General features: G+C 41.8%; 1 protein-coding gene across 2 annotated transcripts in view; it reads left to right on the top strand.

Annotated features, from left to right (window-relative positions):
- DCAF12 (DDB1 and CUL4 associated factor 12) overlaps positions 1 to 12,474 on the top strand; it is a 39,666-nt gene extending 27,192 nt beyond the window's left edge. For both annotated transcript variants that reach the window (XM_025914325.2, XM_086683373.1), the window contains exons 5-9: positions 4,712 to 4,905; positions 5,877 to 5,942; positions 7,078 to 7,240; positions 9,559 to 9,737; positions 10,282 to 12,474. In XM_025914325.2, the coding sequence (XP_025770110.1) occupies positions 4,712 to 4,905; positions 5,877 to 5,942; positions 7,078 to 7,240; positions 9,559 to 9,737; positions 10,282 to 10,440 (761 nt within the window). In that variant the 3' untranslated portion in view covers positions 10,441 to 12,474. The remainder of the gene's footprint in view (positions 1 to 4,711; positions 4,906 to 5,876; positions 5,943 to 7,077; positions 7,241 to 9,558; positions 9,738 to 10,281) is intronic.
- Positions 12,475 to 12,779: the final 305 nt, after the last annotated feature.

The raw sequence follows: 12,779 nt of genomic DNA, 5'->3' as shown, positions 1-12,779 counted from the left end.
ATATTCCTCTTTGTTCCCCAAAAGTATGTGTGATGGCATGTTAGCCTCAACATTTCTGGGGTACTTCATTGTGACAATGGTTGTGAAAGTTTTTGGAAAAGTTGATGTGAAGTATTAGGAGCAGTTATTTTCTGTACAATTATATAAAGTGCTTCTTATTGATAAAAGTTGTATAGAATTGGGGGAATTTCTTGGGGCGCCTGGGTGGCTCAGTCAGTTAGGCATCCGACTTCGGCTCAGGTCATGATCTCACACTCCGTGAGTTTGAGCCCCGCTTTGGGCTCTGTGCTGACAGCTCGGAGCCTGGAGCCTGCTTCAGATTCTATGTCTACCTCTCTCTGACCCTCCCCCGTTCACGCTGTGTCTTTCTCTGTCTCAAAAATAAATAAACATTAAAAAAAAAATTAAAAAAAAAAAAAAGAATTGGGGGAATTTCTTTCCCAGGGGTAGATGTCAGAAAAAAACACAGGGAAATTAGTGTAGAGAAGATAATAAAGAGATACACAAATGCTTTCCGGATACCCACAGCAGCCTACAAAGTAGGCTGAGAGTGCTACAGTTTTGCTGGGTACCCATATGTAAAAATCCAATCCCCAGTTCTAGATTCCCAAATAAAAATAATCATAATGGTTGCTAAATTAAGTACCTCATATCTGTTATTTCTTATAATTCTCAGAATAATACTAAAAGGTTTGCATTATTAGCCTCATTTCACAAATGAGAAACTTTATATTCTGAGAGTTTATTATAACTTGCCAAAGGCCACATGAATAGTGACAGATGGACTCAGGATCTGAATCCAGGTCTGATTTCAAAGCCCATGCTTAGAACTGCTACTAACAAAGCTCAGGGAACATAAATATTTCCTCTTTCAATTCTTCACAAGGCAATAGAAAGCAGCCAAGAAGGAAGATGAATCTAATGAAGAAACATAGTTACAGGTCAGAATTACCCAGGAGTGGTTCAGAAGCTTTTGAATTCCCTGTCATTTGCCTCCCTGGGGAATGAGAGCTGTTTGAAGGCAGAGGCCGAGCCCTGTCATCTTTATAACAGGGATTGCCTGTATGACAGTAACCTGCACTAAATGTTGTTGGGAGCCAGGACTTGGCTTTGCTTTGGGAGCCTCTCATCTCTCCTTGAGATACCCTGCCAACATCCTATGTTTTCAGGCTGCTAACTCCCAAGTCTACATTTTCTGAACAGTATAGCAGGTTTTAAGAACATGGGCTCTGAGGGCACCTCGGTGGCTCAGTTGGTTAAGCACCTGACTCTTGATTTTGGCTCAGGTCGTGATCTCATGGTTTGTGGGTTCAAGCCCTGTGTCAGGCTCTACATGGGCAACTTGAACCCTGCTTGGGATTCTGTCTCCCTGTCTCTCTCTGCACTTCCCCCACTGACACTCTCTTTGTCTCTCTCTCTCTCTAAAATAAACGTTTTTATAAAAAGGTCATTGGTAGGATTAAATGAAGTAATACATAGTTGCTGCTGTATTAAAAATGCCCAATACTTGTTAACCATTGTTAATGTTCAGCTTGATGATGAATATCAACCCCTGAACATTCCACCTCAGACTCAGCACATTCATACTCATCATCTTCCAAGATCCCCTCCTCTCCAAGGACATATATTTGTGAATGCTCCCACCTTCCACACAAAGGTGCACAGCCAGAAAACTAAAACTCCTCTTAGGGTCTTCAGTCTCCTTAGATTACCAAGCCATGTTTATACTGCTTTTTAAAGCATGTCTTATAAACATTGTATGTCACCTATACTTAAATAATTAAAAAAAAAAAACCCTCTTATATACAATTTCTTTTTTTTTTTTTTTTAACGTTTTATTTCTTTTTGAGACAGGGAGAGACAGAGCATGAACAGGGGAGGGTCAGAGAGAGGGAGACACAGAATCTGAAATAGGCTCCAGGCTCTGAGCTGTCAGCACAGAGCCTGACGTGGGCCTTGAACTCACGGACGGTGAGATCATGACCTGAGCCGAAGTCGGCCGCTTAACCGACTGAGCCACCCAGGCGCCCCTACAATTTGTTTTCTATGCTAGAGTGCTCATCATCTATATCTTGAATTACCCCTAATATCCTTCCATATTTTCTCTCTGCTTCTGTAATTGTCTTCTCTAATCCAGTCTTCATGATGCTGCCCAACTAGTTCTTTAAATAATTTTTCTTTATTTTAAAAGTAATAGGTGTTAATCATAAGAAATTTTTAAAATATAGATAAACAAAAAGAAATAAGAACTACCCTCAATATCTCTACCCAGAGATAACTACTATTAATATTTTGAAATATAATATTAAAATAATAGTCATTTTTCAGTACATATTTTTAGTTGGTTAAAATGGATGAATGATGAATATATGGATAGATGTACCTACCAAGTATAATAAAATGTTGATAGAATACAGTTCATTGTAAAATTCTGTCAACATTTCAGTATGCTTGAATGTTTCATAATAAAACTTGTATAGTTTTTTGTTTTAATGTTTATTTATTATTAAGAGACAGAGCATGAGCATGGGAAGGGCAGAGAGAGAGGGAGACACAGAATCTGAAGCAGGCCCCAGGCTCTGAGCTGTTAGCACAGAGCCTGACACAGGGCTCGAACTCACAAACTGCGAGATCATGACCTGAGCTGAAGTCAGACACTTAACCGACTGAGCCACTCAGGCACCCCAAAACTTGTACAGATTTATTTTTTAATTTGCATTATAAACCATGCATAGTTCTTCGGATGTGTCCTTCTCTCTCTGGCCTTTTCTAGATTTCATATGTAATAATACCTCTGCTTTGAATCCCTGTCCATAAGCGTTATGATGCAAACAAATTGGTGGCACCTGGCTGGCTCAGTCTGTAAAGCATGTGACTCTTGATGTCGGGGTTGTAGGTTTGAGCCCTGTGTTGGGTGTAGAGATTTCTTGAAAATAAAATCTTTAAAAGAAAAGATGCACACAAATTGGATGGTATTTCTCTCATGTTAGATAATTTTTACTATGAAACATTCGTGAGATTTGCAATATGGGAAGGATATCTTCTAGTCTAAAGGAGAGTTGGCAAATAACTTTACTGGAAAGGAATTTTAAAACATGATTTTTTTTTTTTGAAATTTATTTATTTTGAGAAAGAGTGAATGTGCTCGTGTGCATGCAGGCAGCAGAGAAGCAGAGAGAGAATCCCAAGCAGGCTCTGCACTATCAGTGTAGAACTCAGTTTGGGGCTTGAGCTCATAAACTGTAAATCATGAACTGAGCCAAAATCAAGAGTGGACGCTCAACAACTGAACCACCCAGGCACCCCTAAGACGGGATTTTTTTTTTTTAATATTTCTTTGAGAGAGAGAGAGAGAGAGAGAGCAGGGGAGGGGCAGAGAGAGAGGGAGACACAGAATCCGAAGCAGGCTCCAGGCTCTGAGCTGTCAGCACAGAGCCTGACGTAGGGCTCGAACTCATAGACCTCGAGATCACATGACCTGAGCCGAAGTCGAACGCTTAACCGACTGAGCCACCCAGGCACCCCAAAACAGGATTTTTTTTAATGGTTTTTGATTTTCTATTTTATGACTATAACACAGCCTTATTCTTATAGGACATACAGATTGTTCTGAATAAACATCTTTTTGTATGTGTCTTATGATAGTGCATTATTCCTAGATGGGAACACACACTTTCTGGTTTTTGCTGCAGATGCTCAGTTGTCCTCCAGAAAGATGGTCCCATTTAAGCTTGCCACCAGCAATGTATTCAGGGCTCAGTTCAAAGAAAAGTGTTTTTAGTTTTTTAAGTGCTTCATTATTGTCTGCTAAGGAAAACTATGTTTTTAAGTATTCATTTTCTGCAGAATGCTCATCCTTTTTTTTTTTTTTTTTAAGTCATCTCCACACCCAACATGAGTCAAGAGTTAGTAGCATGCTCTACTGACTGAGACAGCCAGGTGCCTCGAACTTGCATTCTTTTTTTAAAGGTTTTTGTTTTTTGGTTTTTTTTTTAAGTTTATTTTTGAGAGGGTGGGGAGGGGCAGAGAGAGAGGGAGACACAGAATCTGAAGCAGGTTCCAGGTTCTGAGCTGTCAAGCACAGGGCTCAATGTGGGGCTCAAGCCCACAAACTTTGAGATCATGACCTGAGCCAAAGTGGGATGCTTAACCCATTGAGCTGCCCAGGTGCCCCCAAACATTCTTAATATGGGAATTATGGTCCCTATAGGTCCATGGAAAGCCTTCAAGAGGTTCATGAACCTCCCTAAAATTGAATGTACAATGTGGTATTTTGTGTAGTTTTCTAGAGAAAGGGGTTTTTAACATTCCTAAGTCTCTCAGAGGCATACAAGACTCAGAAGACATTAAGTACTGTTGCTCTAAGGTGGAGGTTCCCAAACTCTACTGCCCAGCAGACATCACCTGTGCATGCCCAAGTGACCTAAGCATTTGGCTTGGAAAATTACTGAGCTTTCTCAAACTATAATTCTCTTGAAAAATCTCACCAATGGTTAAAGGTTATATTATAACTCCTATACCTTAGTTGAATCATCCTTTTGATGTAACTATTAAAATGTATGCTGTTCTGTTTTGTGCTGGGCCACCTGACCAAGCTACATATGAGGATGATGCCCAGAGAGCTAGACTAAGAAAACCCATCTTGGTTTCTGTAGGACTGTTCCATAGAGATTTGAGTATGTCTGACATCTGTGGTTTCCTTGCTCTGTAGGCTCACGTGATGGCTCTATGGGACTCTGGGAGGTGACAGACGATGTGTTGACCAAAAGTGATGCAAGGCACAATGTGTCACGGGTCCCTGTGTATGCTCACATCACTCACAAGGCCTTAAAGGACATTCCCAAGGAGGACACAAATCCTGACAACTGCAAGGTCCGGGCTCTGGCCTTCAACAACAAGAATAAGGTATGACCTTGCCAAAGAGGAAGCCTATTCCTCTTGCTTCAGCTTCTTGGCTTAAATCTTGTAAGATTCACTTCCCTTCTCTTTCCAAGTCAGTCCTTGTAACATAGCTTAGTTCTGAGCCTATGGAGAATTGAAGGCTGAGGGACACTGGTGAGAAATTCTGAGATTATAAAACCCATCCCTTGCCTTGAGCTCTGCAGTATTTCTCTGGATGTTCCATATTTGTAGGTCAGCCTCTCAGAGTTTCCCCAGGGCCACTCTGATTTGACTGTCTCTCATTTGCACATGCCTTTGCAAGTGCTCTATTTTGGGTGTGATTTTCATATGTGCCTCTGAAAATGATAACTTTTTTGTCTTTGGTATTCAGGTTCTTTTCATTCTTCACTGCCTCTTATCAACACTCCCAGCAGGTCTTACCTAATCATTGAGTCAGATCTGAAACTGGCGGTATTGAATGTTAGGGTGGAGACTCAGAGCCAGAAGAGGAGAAAAGCTCCCCAAATCTGAATCAGGCCACATTTGAAAGATAGTTCCCTTAGCCTCCTATCTCCTGTCCATAGTTATGGCTTAGAGGTAGATTTAGATCCTCCAATCATAGAAGCTTTCACACTGAGATTTATGAAACTGTCCTTCATGTGTGTGCTCTGCTATAACTATCCAACGAGATGTCATGGGAATGATTACATAGTAGGAACTTTCTGAACCATAGGTATTTATATTACTGCTAGAACCTGGCTGGCTTCTTGAGTTCTCCCAAGAAGCAGCCTTGATTTAATATTCTATCCAGCTGCATGCCATAGAGTGAGATGATGGACTAACAATTAACAATCCCTGGCCCCCCCTGCTGGAATCCTCATGGGATAAGAATGAACAATGGGAGGACCCCAACCTTCAGGGTATTCCCCTGCTTACTATTGTATATTAGTTGCTACAGATTGAAATATAACCTATTTTTTTCATTGCTCTTGTAGGAATTGGGAGCAGTGTCTCTGGATGGTTACTTTCATCTCTGGAAGGCTGAAAATACACTGTCTAAGGTGTGATGAACATGACTTAGTGGTTTTACCTAAAAATTTACCTTTTGGTTAAAATACTCTCCCTAAGCCTTTTCATTCTGTCTAAAGCATCAGTTTTCCAAGGGTCTGGCCATGTTATTGCACAGTGCATGGAATTCTGAGTCTGATGTGCCTCTTTTAAGTCTTTTAAAGAGATCAGAGGTGGTGATTCTTTCACATTGCAAGGACTTACTGAAAGACTCCTTAAACTAGCAGTCCTCCAATCCACAAGGCATTTAAGTATTTGGTTATGGATTATTGGCCATTTGGCATGTCATAAGGGCAGGAGAACCTAAAAGTTAGGAATCACTGGCAACTGAAAATTAATTAAACTAATATAAACCATCTTTGAAATAATAGGTAATGAGAAGATTTACAATCTTTACAAGCAACTTTTGCATAAAGTCAAATCTGTCTGTGGGTTATTTGCCCTCTTCTTGTCCCAGAGGCCTTTGCTGCCTATTACTTCTGTGATAGACTCGTCCTCAAGAAGAAGCAGAGCTTCAGGAATTACTGACTCCTTCATCTGAAGCAGCCTTTGAGCTCCGCTGACCTTGCTTGGTGCCTTACATGCAGTTGGCACCTGCTGAGGACTGACTCAAGGGTTAAGGCTGACTGGTGTTCCCTAGGGTTGAGCCAGGCCCATGAGTGTGCTTTCTGTAGTGTACAACTCTCATACAATTGGGAACCTAGGCTGAGGATAGCCAGAAATTAGCCCCTTTATCTGAAGAGTAGTGAGGAGGGTGGTGGCAGAGAGGGTGCTGGCAGAGAACACAATGTGACCTTGGCTTTAGTGCCCTGGGGTTACCCCTGGAAATAACCTGTAGGTCTAGGCTTTTCTGCTTCTGATTATTTAATTCCAGCTTAACCTTTTTTCCCCTAATCAGTCCTCTTCAGTATTAGATCTTATTTCTTATTAACAGTCACCCTCTCTTTCTCTTATTTACTTAGGGGTGGAACAGGGCATTATTTCCTTAATCAGGGCTTGTCCTTTTGTCTCTGACTTTGTGTGGCTTGTGTATGAAGGAAACCCACACAGGTGGGCATCTAAAAACAGTGCCCTATAGTACACTCTCTGGTATTGCCATGGGTGCATCATTTCCTCTCTCTATTTCAGCTCCTCTCCACCAAACTGCCATATTGCCGTGAGAATGTGTGCCTAGCCTATGGTAGTGAATGGTCGGTGTATGCAGTGGGCTCCCAAGCTCATGTCTCCTTCTTGGATCCACGGCAGCCATCATACAACGTCAAGTCTGTTTGCTCCAGGGAGCGAGGCAGTGGTAAGAGTCCTGGTATGCCCCTGAGGCTTATAACTGCATTGCAGATGAGTTTTGACTTTCAGTTTCTGTGTTGATTTCCAAACAACAATCGTGATCTTTATGGAACCTGGTGTTTGGTAACACATGGAGGGAGCTTAAATACTCACAGATGGCAACAGAGCTTCAAACACCACAGACAAATTTGTGGCCACAGAAGCCTCAGTGGAAACCAACAGTCAGGATATTGGTGGTTTTCTTATTTCTTCATAGATCTTGACTTTCTGCCTTGTGGTAGTTTTTTGCTGGTGCCCCATCTGAACTGTAAAAATCATTTTATGCCAAGGGATGATGTACAGTGAGGAGTTTACAGAGGGCATGAGGAAACATTTGAGGGTGATGTATATATTAGTTATTTTGATTGTGGTGATAGTGTCATGGGTATATACATATGTTAAAACTTCAGATTGTGATTTTAAATATGTACAGTGTATTGTTTGTCAGTTATACCTCAGTAAAGCTGAAGAAAATAGTTTAGTTCTGATCACTGGGTGAGTTGTAGCTTCAGCCTCCCATCTTTTATAGCATATTTTCTCTGAGAGCACTCTTTCTTTATCAAGGAATAAAAAGATTATGTTTGTGCTGTCCTTTAAGATTTCAGTATATCTTTATCTGACATGTTATGTCATCTTACCTAGAACCCTGTAAAAAGCAGGTAGGAAAAGGTAAGGTTAGTGTTAATAACTCTGTTTTATAGATGAGGTGACTGAGACTCAGAGCATTTAAATTCCATGCTCAGTATCTTCTGGATTGGTGGAAGAACAGCCAGGGACTAGAATACAGATTATTCAAGTTAACAGAGTGTATTTTCTTCATCTCACTTTGTTCCCCTTCTCATGCAAAAATGTAGCTACATTATCCTGGGAGTCCTAAAAGGCACAATAAGAATTACAGTTTAGCCTCTTTCTTTCAAGAAGTGTTTATTTTCATTCAGATATTGCAAAAGTGGCTTTTGTTTGGGGTTTGTTTTCAATTTTAGTTAAGATGCTCATGTTTCAGTGCAGAGAGAATAATGTGTGTAAGGAGAGTTTTAAGGGTAAGAGTGATTAGGGTTGGCTGGAATGATGTCTGCAATGAAAAGCTTTAAGAGGGGCGCCTGGCTTGGTGGGTGGAGCATGTGACTCTTGATCTTGGTGTTGTGGGTTCAAGCCCCATGTTGGGTGTAGAGATTAGTTAAAAAAAAATTGTGTTTAAGTTTTAGGGGTACCTGGGTGGCTCAGTTGGTTAAGTGACCGACTCTTGATTTTGGCTTAGGTCATGAGACTCATGTCGGGCTTCACTCTGAATGTGGAGCCTGCTTGGGATTCTCTCTGTCCATCTCTCTCTCTCTCTCTCTGCCCCTTCTCTGCTCTTTCTCTCTCTCTCAAAATAAATAAATAAACATTTTTTAAAAATTAAAAAAAATGAGGGGCGCCTGGGTGGCTCAGTCGGTTAAGCATCCGACTTTGGCTCAGGTCATGATCTCACGGTCCGTGGGTTCGAGCCCTGCATCGGGCTCTGTGCTGACAGCTCAGAGCCTGGAGCCTGTTTCGGATTCTGTGTCTCCCTCTCTCTCTGACCCTCCCCCGTTCATGCTCTGTCTCTCTGTCTCATAAATAAATAAATTTAAAAAAAAAAAATGTTGAAAAAATTTTAAAAAATGAGTCTTAAAAAAATAAAGCTTTAATAAGATATTTTGGTTACTGTTACAGGAGTAGCTTTCATAACTAATAAGAAAATACTGATTCCACAAATATTATCAAGCACTTCCTATGTGCCAAGAGACATCTTTGTACCCCATGCACTTCTTTGATCCACAGACACAGTACCAGATAAAGACCTCTTGCAGTGTCAGATAGGGGTTTTAGGTCAGATAGGAAGAAGTCCTTATTAATATAATGATATATAAATATGCAGGTTACCCTGTTTCAGTACAGGTTTGAAACACAGTGAAGAAGTTATGAGTTTACATATAACAGTTTAGAGTTATGAAAGATGACTCCACAGTAAGTCTAGGGGAGGCAGGAAGGTTCAGGGCACAGTTAAGGTCTTAGGCTAAAAGATCTTAGGCATCATTTGGTCTCTGGCACTTCCCTAAGGTTTATGGGAAGGTCCCTGTTAGTGCATGGATTGGCAGTGTGGCATCAGCATTCTAAGGCTTTTGCGTGAGATATACCTGCCATGGGAAAGGCACTGTCTGGTATGTGGGTGCCATGTGAACTCAGTGCTGGAGACATTCAGGTAGTCAGACCATCAAGTGCATATTCTCCCTACTCATTGCCCTTTCCTTTTTTCTCTCTCAGGGATCCGGTCAGTGAGCTTTTATGAGCATATCATCACTGTGGGCACAGGGCAGGGTTCCCTGCTGTTCTATGACATCCGAGCTCAGAGATTCCTGGAAGAGAGGCTCTCAGCTTGTTATGGGTCTAAGCCCAGACTAGCAGGGGAGAATTTGAAACTAACCACTGGCAAGGGCTGGCTGGTGAGTAAGACCGTGCCTGACATGGTTACTGAACAGTGACAGAAAAATTGTCTTCAGTCTGCCCATCTGCTCCCACCCCCACTGATAACACCAGCTAGTCACATACTTTTTCACTGGTAAGAGGTACTCCTTAGAGCAGAGAAAGGCACTTTCCCTTGATTTTGCTTCTGCGTCTACATGTTAATGGGAAAACTGAGGCCCAGTAAGACACACTAATTGATTTAGGATTGCCCCCAGGTGATAATAGAGCAGAAGGAAGGAACCCCCCCCACCGTAGCCGCTACTGAATTATTATTGAAGTGTTTGGTCCCAACTGTCCTGAGAAGACCTTAGGTTTGTATAGCAGTTCTTCAGCCTGTTCCCTTTTCCCTAATGTTCATTTGGAAAAATGAGGCTCCAGTTCCCATGAGCACTAGTCTCCTGACATCAGGTTAGATGCAAGACCCTCTCCTCTTAAGGAGACCAGAAGGAATTCCTGTCCCTTCCTATCCCCTTTTCTGCCCTATGGCCTAGAGGTGCTAACAATCTCTTTTTCTTCCCATAGAATCATGATGAAACGTGGAGGAATTACTTTTCGGACATTGATTTCTTCCCCAATGCTGTTTACACCCACTGCTACGACTCGTCCGGAACGAAACTCTTTGTGGCAGGAGGTCCCCTCCCTTCAGGGCTCCATGGAAACTATGCTGGGCTCTGGAGTTAATGACAACTAACTCTTTCCCAAAATGTAGAGATTTACACTAACTTCCATCCTTAGTTTCCTTGTTTCTTTTGATTTTCTTCCAATTGTTTGAGGCCCTCATTTTAGTGGGAACACGAGAGTTTGCCTATGGTTTAGGCACTTGACAGGAAGCTCTGTACAGAAATCTGAAGTGTTTTTTGTTGTTTTTTCCTTTTTTCGCTTTTGGTAATCAGAGTTTCTTCTGTCTTTTTTCTTTCTGGCTTCTCAACCAAACATTGTTAATTCTTATTTGTATTTTTTCTTTAAGTGACACACACTCTCCCCTCTCTGGCTTCTGGCAGAGGCTGGCATAGTCATTCTCACCCTTACTTCACTCTTGAGAGGTAGGGTTCCTTTATAATTATGTGGTTGCTGTCAGACTTTCTGTGAAAGTTTGGGGGCTGTCTTTGTGTGTGTGTGTGTGTGTGTGTGTGTGTGTGTGTGTGTGTGTGTGTGTGAGAGAGAGAGAGAGAGAGAGAGAGCGAGAGAGAGAGAGAAAGAGAACTTGTGTGCCTGCAAATACCGTGTGTCACTGAAATTACCTGGAGTAAGAATTACTTGTAATTAAAATATTTATAAAAGAAACAACTTTATTCACAGAGTCAGCTTTGGGACTAGTCTTTATCTTGTTTTTTTAAAGTCTAACAGCACTGATTATAGGAAGTAAAAACAGAAAGAAAAACAGTCACCACCAGGAAAACCCTTTGAGTTAGATGGCAGGCTTCCTGGTGACTTTCATGCCAGGACTCCAGGGTGATCCGTCCCCTACCTGTCTTCCCAACCTTGTGTTCCCCAGGTGAGAACACTTCTCTGTGTCCTTTCCATGTCATCGTTCCATCTACTGAGCCAGTGGCCACTCCCCTAAAACATCAGGGTTTCCAGATGCAGTTCTCGAGGCTGCAGAAGCATTGGTAGAACTTGGTAAAGAGAATCCCTATCCCAGTCTTCCTTTTCCTTCCCTCAAACAAGACCTGATATGGTATCTCAGGGGCCTGGAGCAGGGGGCCTTACATTTGCTAAGATTCACATACTCAGTCCCCTTGGCTTTGTGGAGAAACTTCTCCTTTGCCTTTCTTCTAATCTTGTGGGTTTTGCTTTGCTTTTCTAAATTAGGTTCAGTCCAGGAGGGTGGGGGTAAGCAGGGGGTTTATCTGTGTGTAGCGAGTGCTTCATGTGTGGAATGTTCATTTTCTTATTACAGTGGGGCTGGGGTTGAAGCCACCTCTCCCACTCTGTTGGCTTAGCCCCAGGGTGGTGGTGGTGGCCTAGAGCCAGCAACATTGTGCATGTAAAAGCATTGATGTGATTAGTAATTTGTTCCTCCCTTGAACTGTGTTTAGTCTGAGGTTTTGAAACTTGCAGGCAACTGACTGACCGTGATGTCCAGTTATTCCTTGCTTTTTACGCATCATGTTGCAGATAGCAGCTGTTCCCATCCACAAATTCCTCCTCCATTCTAAGCACATACTCTGCTTCTGTCAACAGCCCATCCTGGGGGAAAGGAAAAGTCTTATTTATTCCTGCACTCTCATTTCTAAATTGCTCTCCCAGTTATCCCCCTCTGCTCTGGGTGTAAGTGGGGAGATGGAAAAAAAGAGTGCCTTCTCCTTGGTAATGGGGTCTGGTGGGGGAGGAGACAGCAAGTCCACCCTATCTTGGTTATACAAGGCACATACCACAGTTTCTAGAATTCTCATCTTCTAACCTAGAGAAATAGGTGCTATAAACAGGAATTAAGTAAAATGCTGGATACTATAGATCTTTTAATTGTCTTAATTTTTTTTCTATTCTTAAACTACAGGCTGTAGATTTCTTAGTTCTCACAGAACTTCTATCATTTTAAACCAACTTGTATATTAAAAAAAAAAAAAAAAAAGATCTTAAGTAGGATGTTTTGTACTGTTGCCAGACCCTCTTCTGTGATGGGTAATACGTTTGATTGTTTGAGATTTTGTTTTTAAAAATGTAGCACTTGACTTTTTGCCAAGTAAAAAAATAAATATTATTCCAGTTGCAGAGTGGTTTGAGTAAATATGTATAGCCAAGAAGCAGTGGGGTAAAAGCCCCAAATGACTGGTTGAAAGTTTACCTTGGGGGGCTAGGATTGCTTGGAACAGAAGGGGAACACAAGAGTTCCCTCAAAGTTAAGGGCAAGTCAAGTACAATCACACGAACACTTAGACCTACTTGCTCCTGGTCCCCAGCCCTGGCCAAAGATCATTTATTCTGGGGTCCGGGTCCAGTTGAGGATGAATATGCCCAGGCAAGAGGACACAGTGACCAAGGTGAGTGATGCTCTTCCCAGATCTGGTTTGGGGGTG

The sequence above is a fragment of the Puma concolor genome, chromosome D4, assembly GCF_028749965.1.
Source record: "Puma concolor isolate L17-30 chromosome D4, mPumCon1.1.hap2, whole genome shotgun sequence".
Classification (NCBI taxonomy): domain Eukaryota; kingdom Metazoa; phylum Chordata; class Mammalia; order Carnivora; family Felidae; genus Puma; species Puma concolor.
The sequence above is the reverse complement of the archived record's forward strand: the minus strand, read 5'-3'. Positions and strand labels throughout refer to the sequence as shown.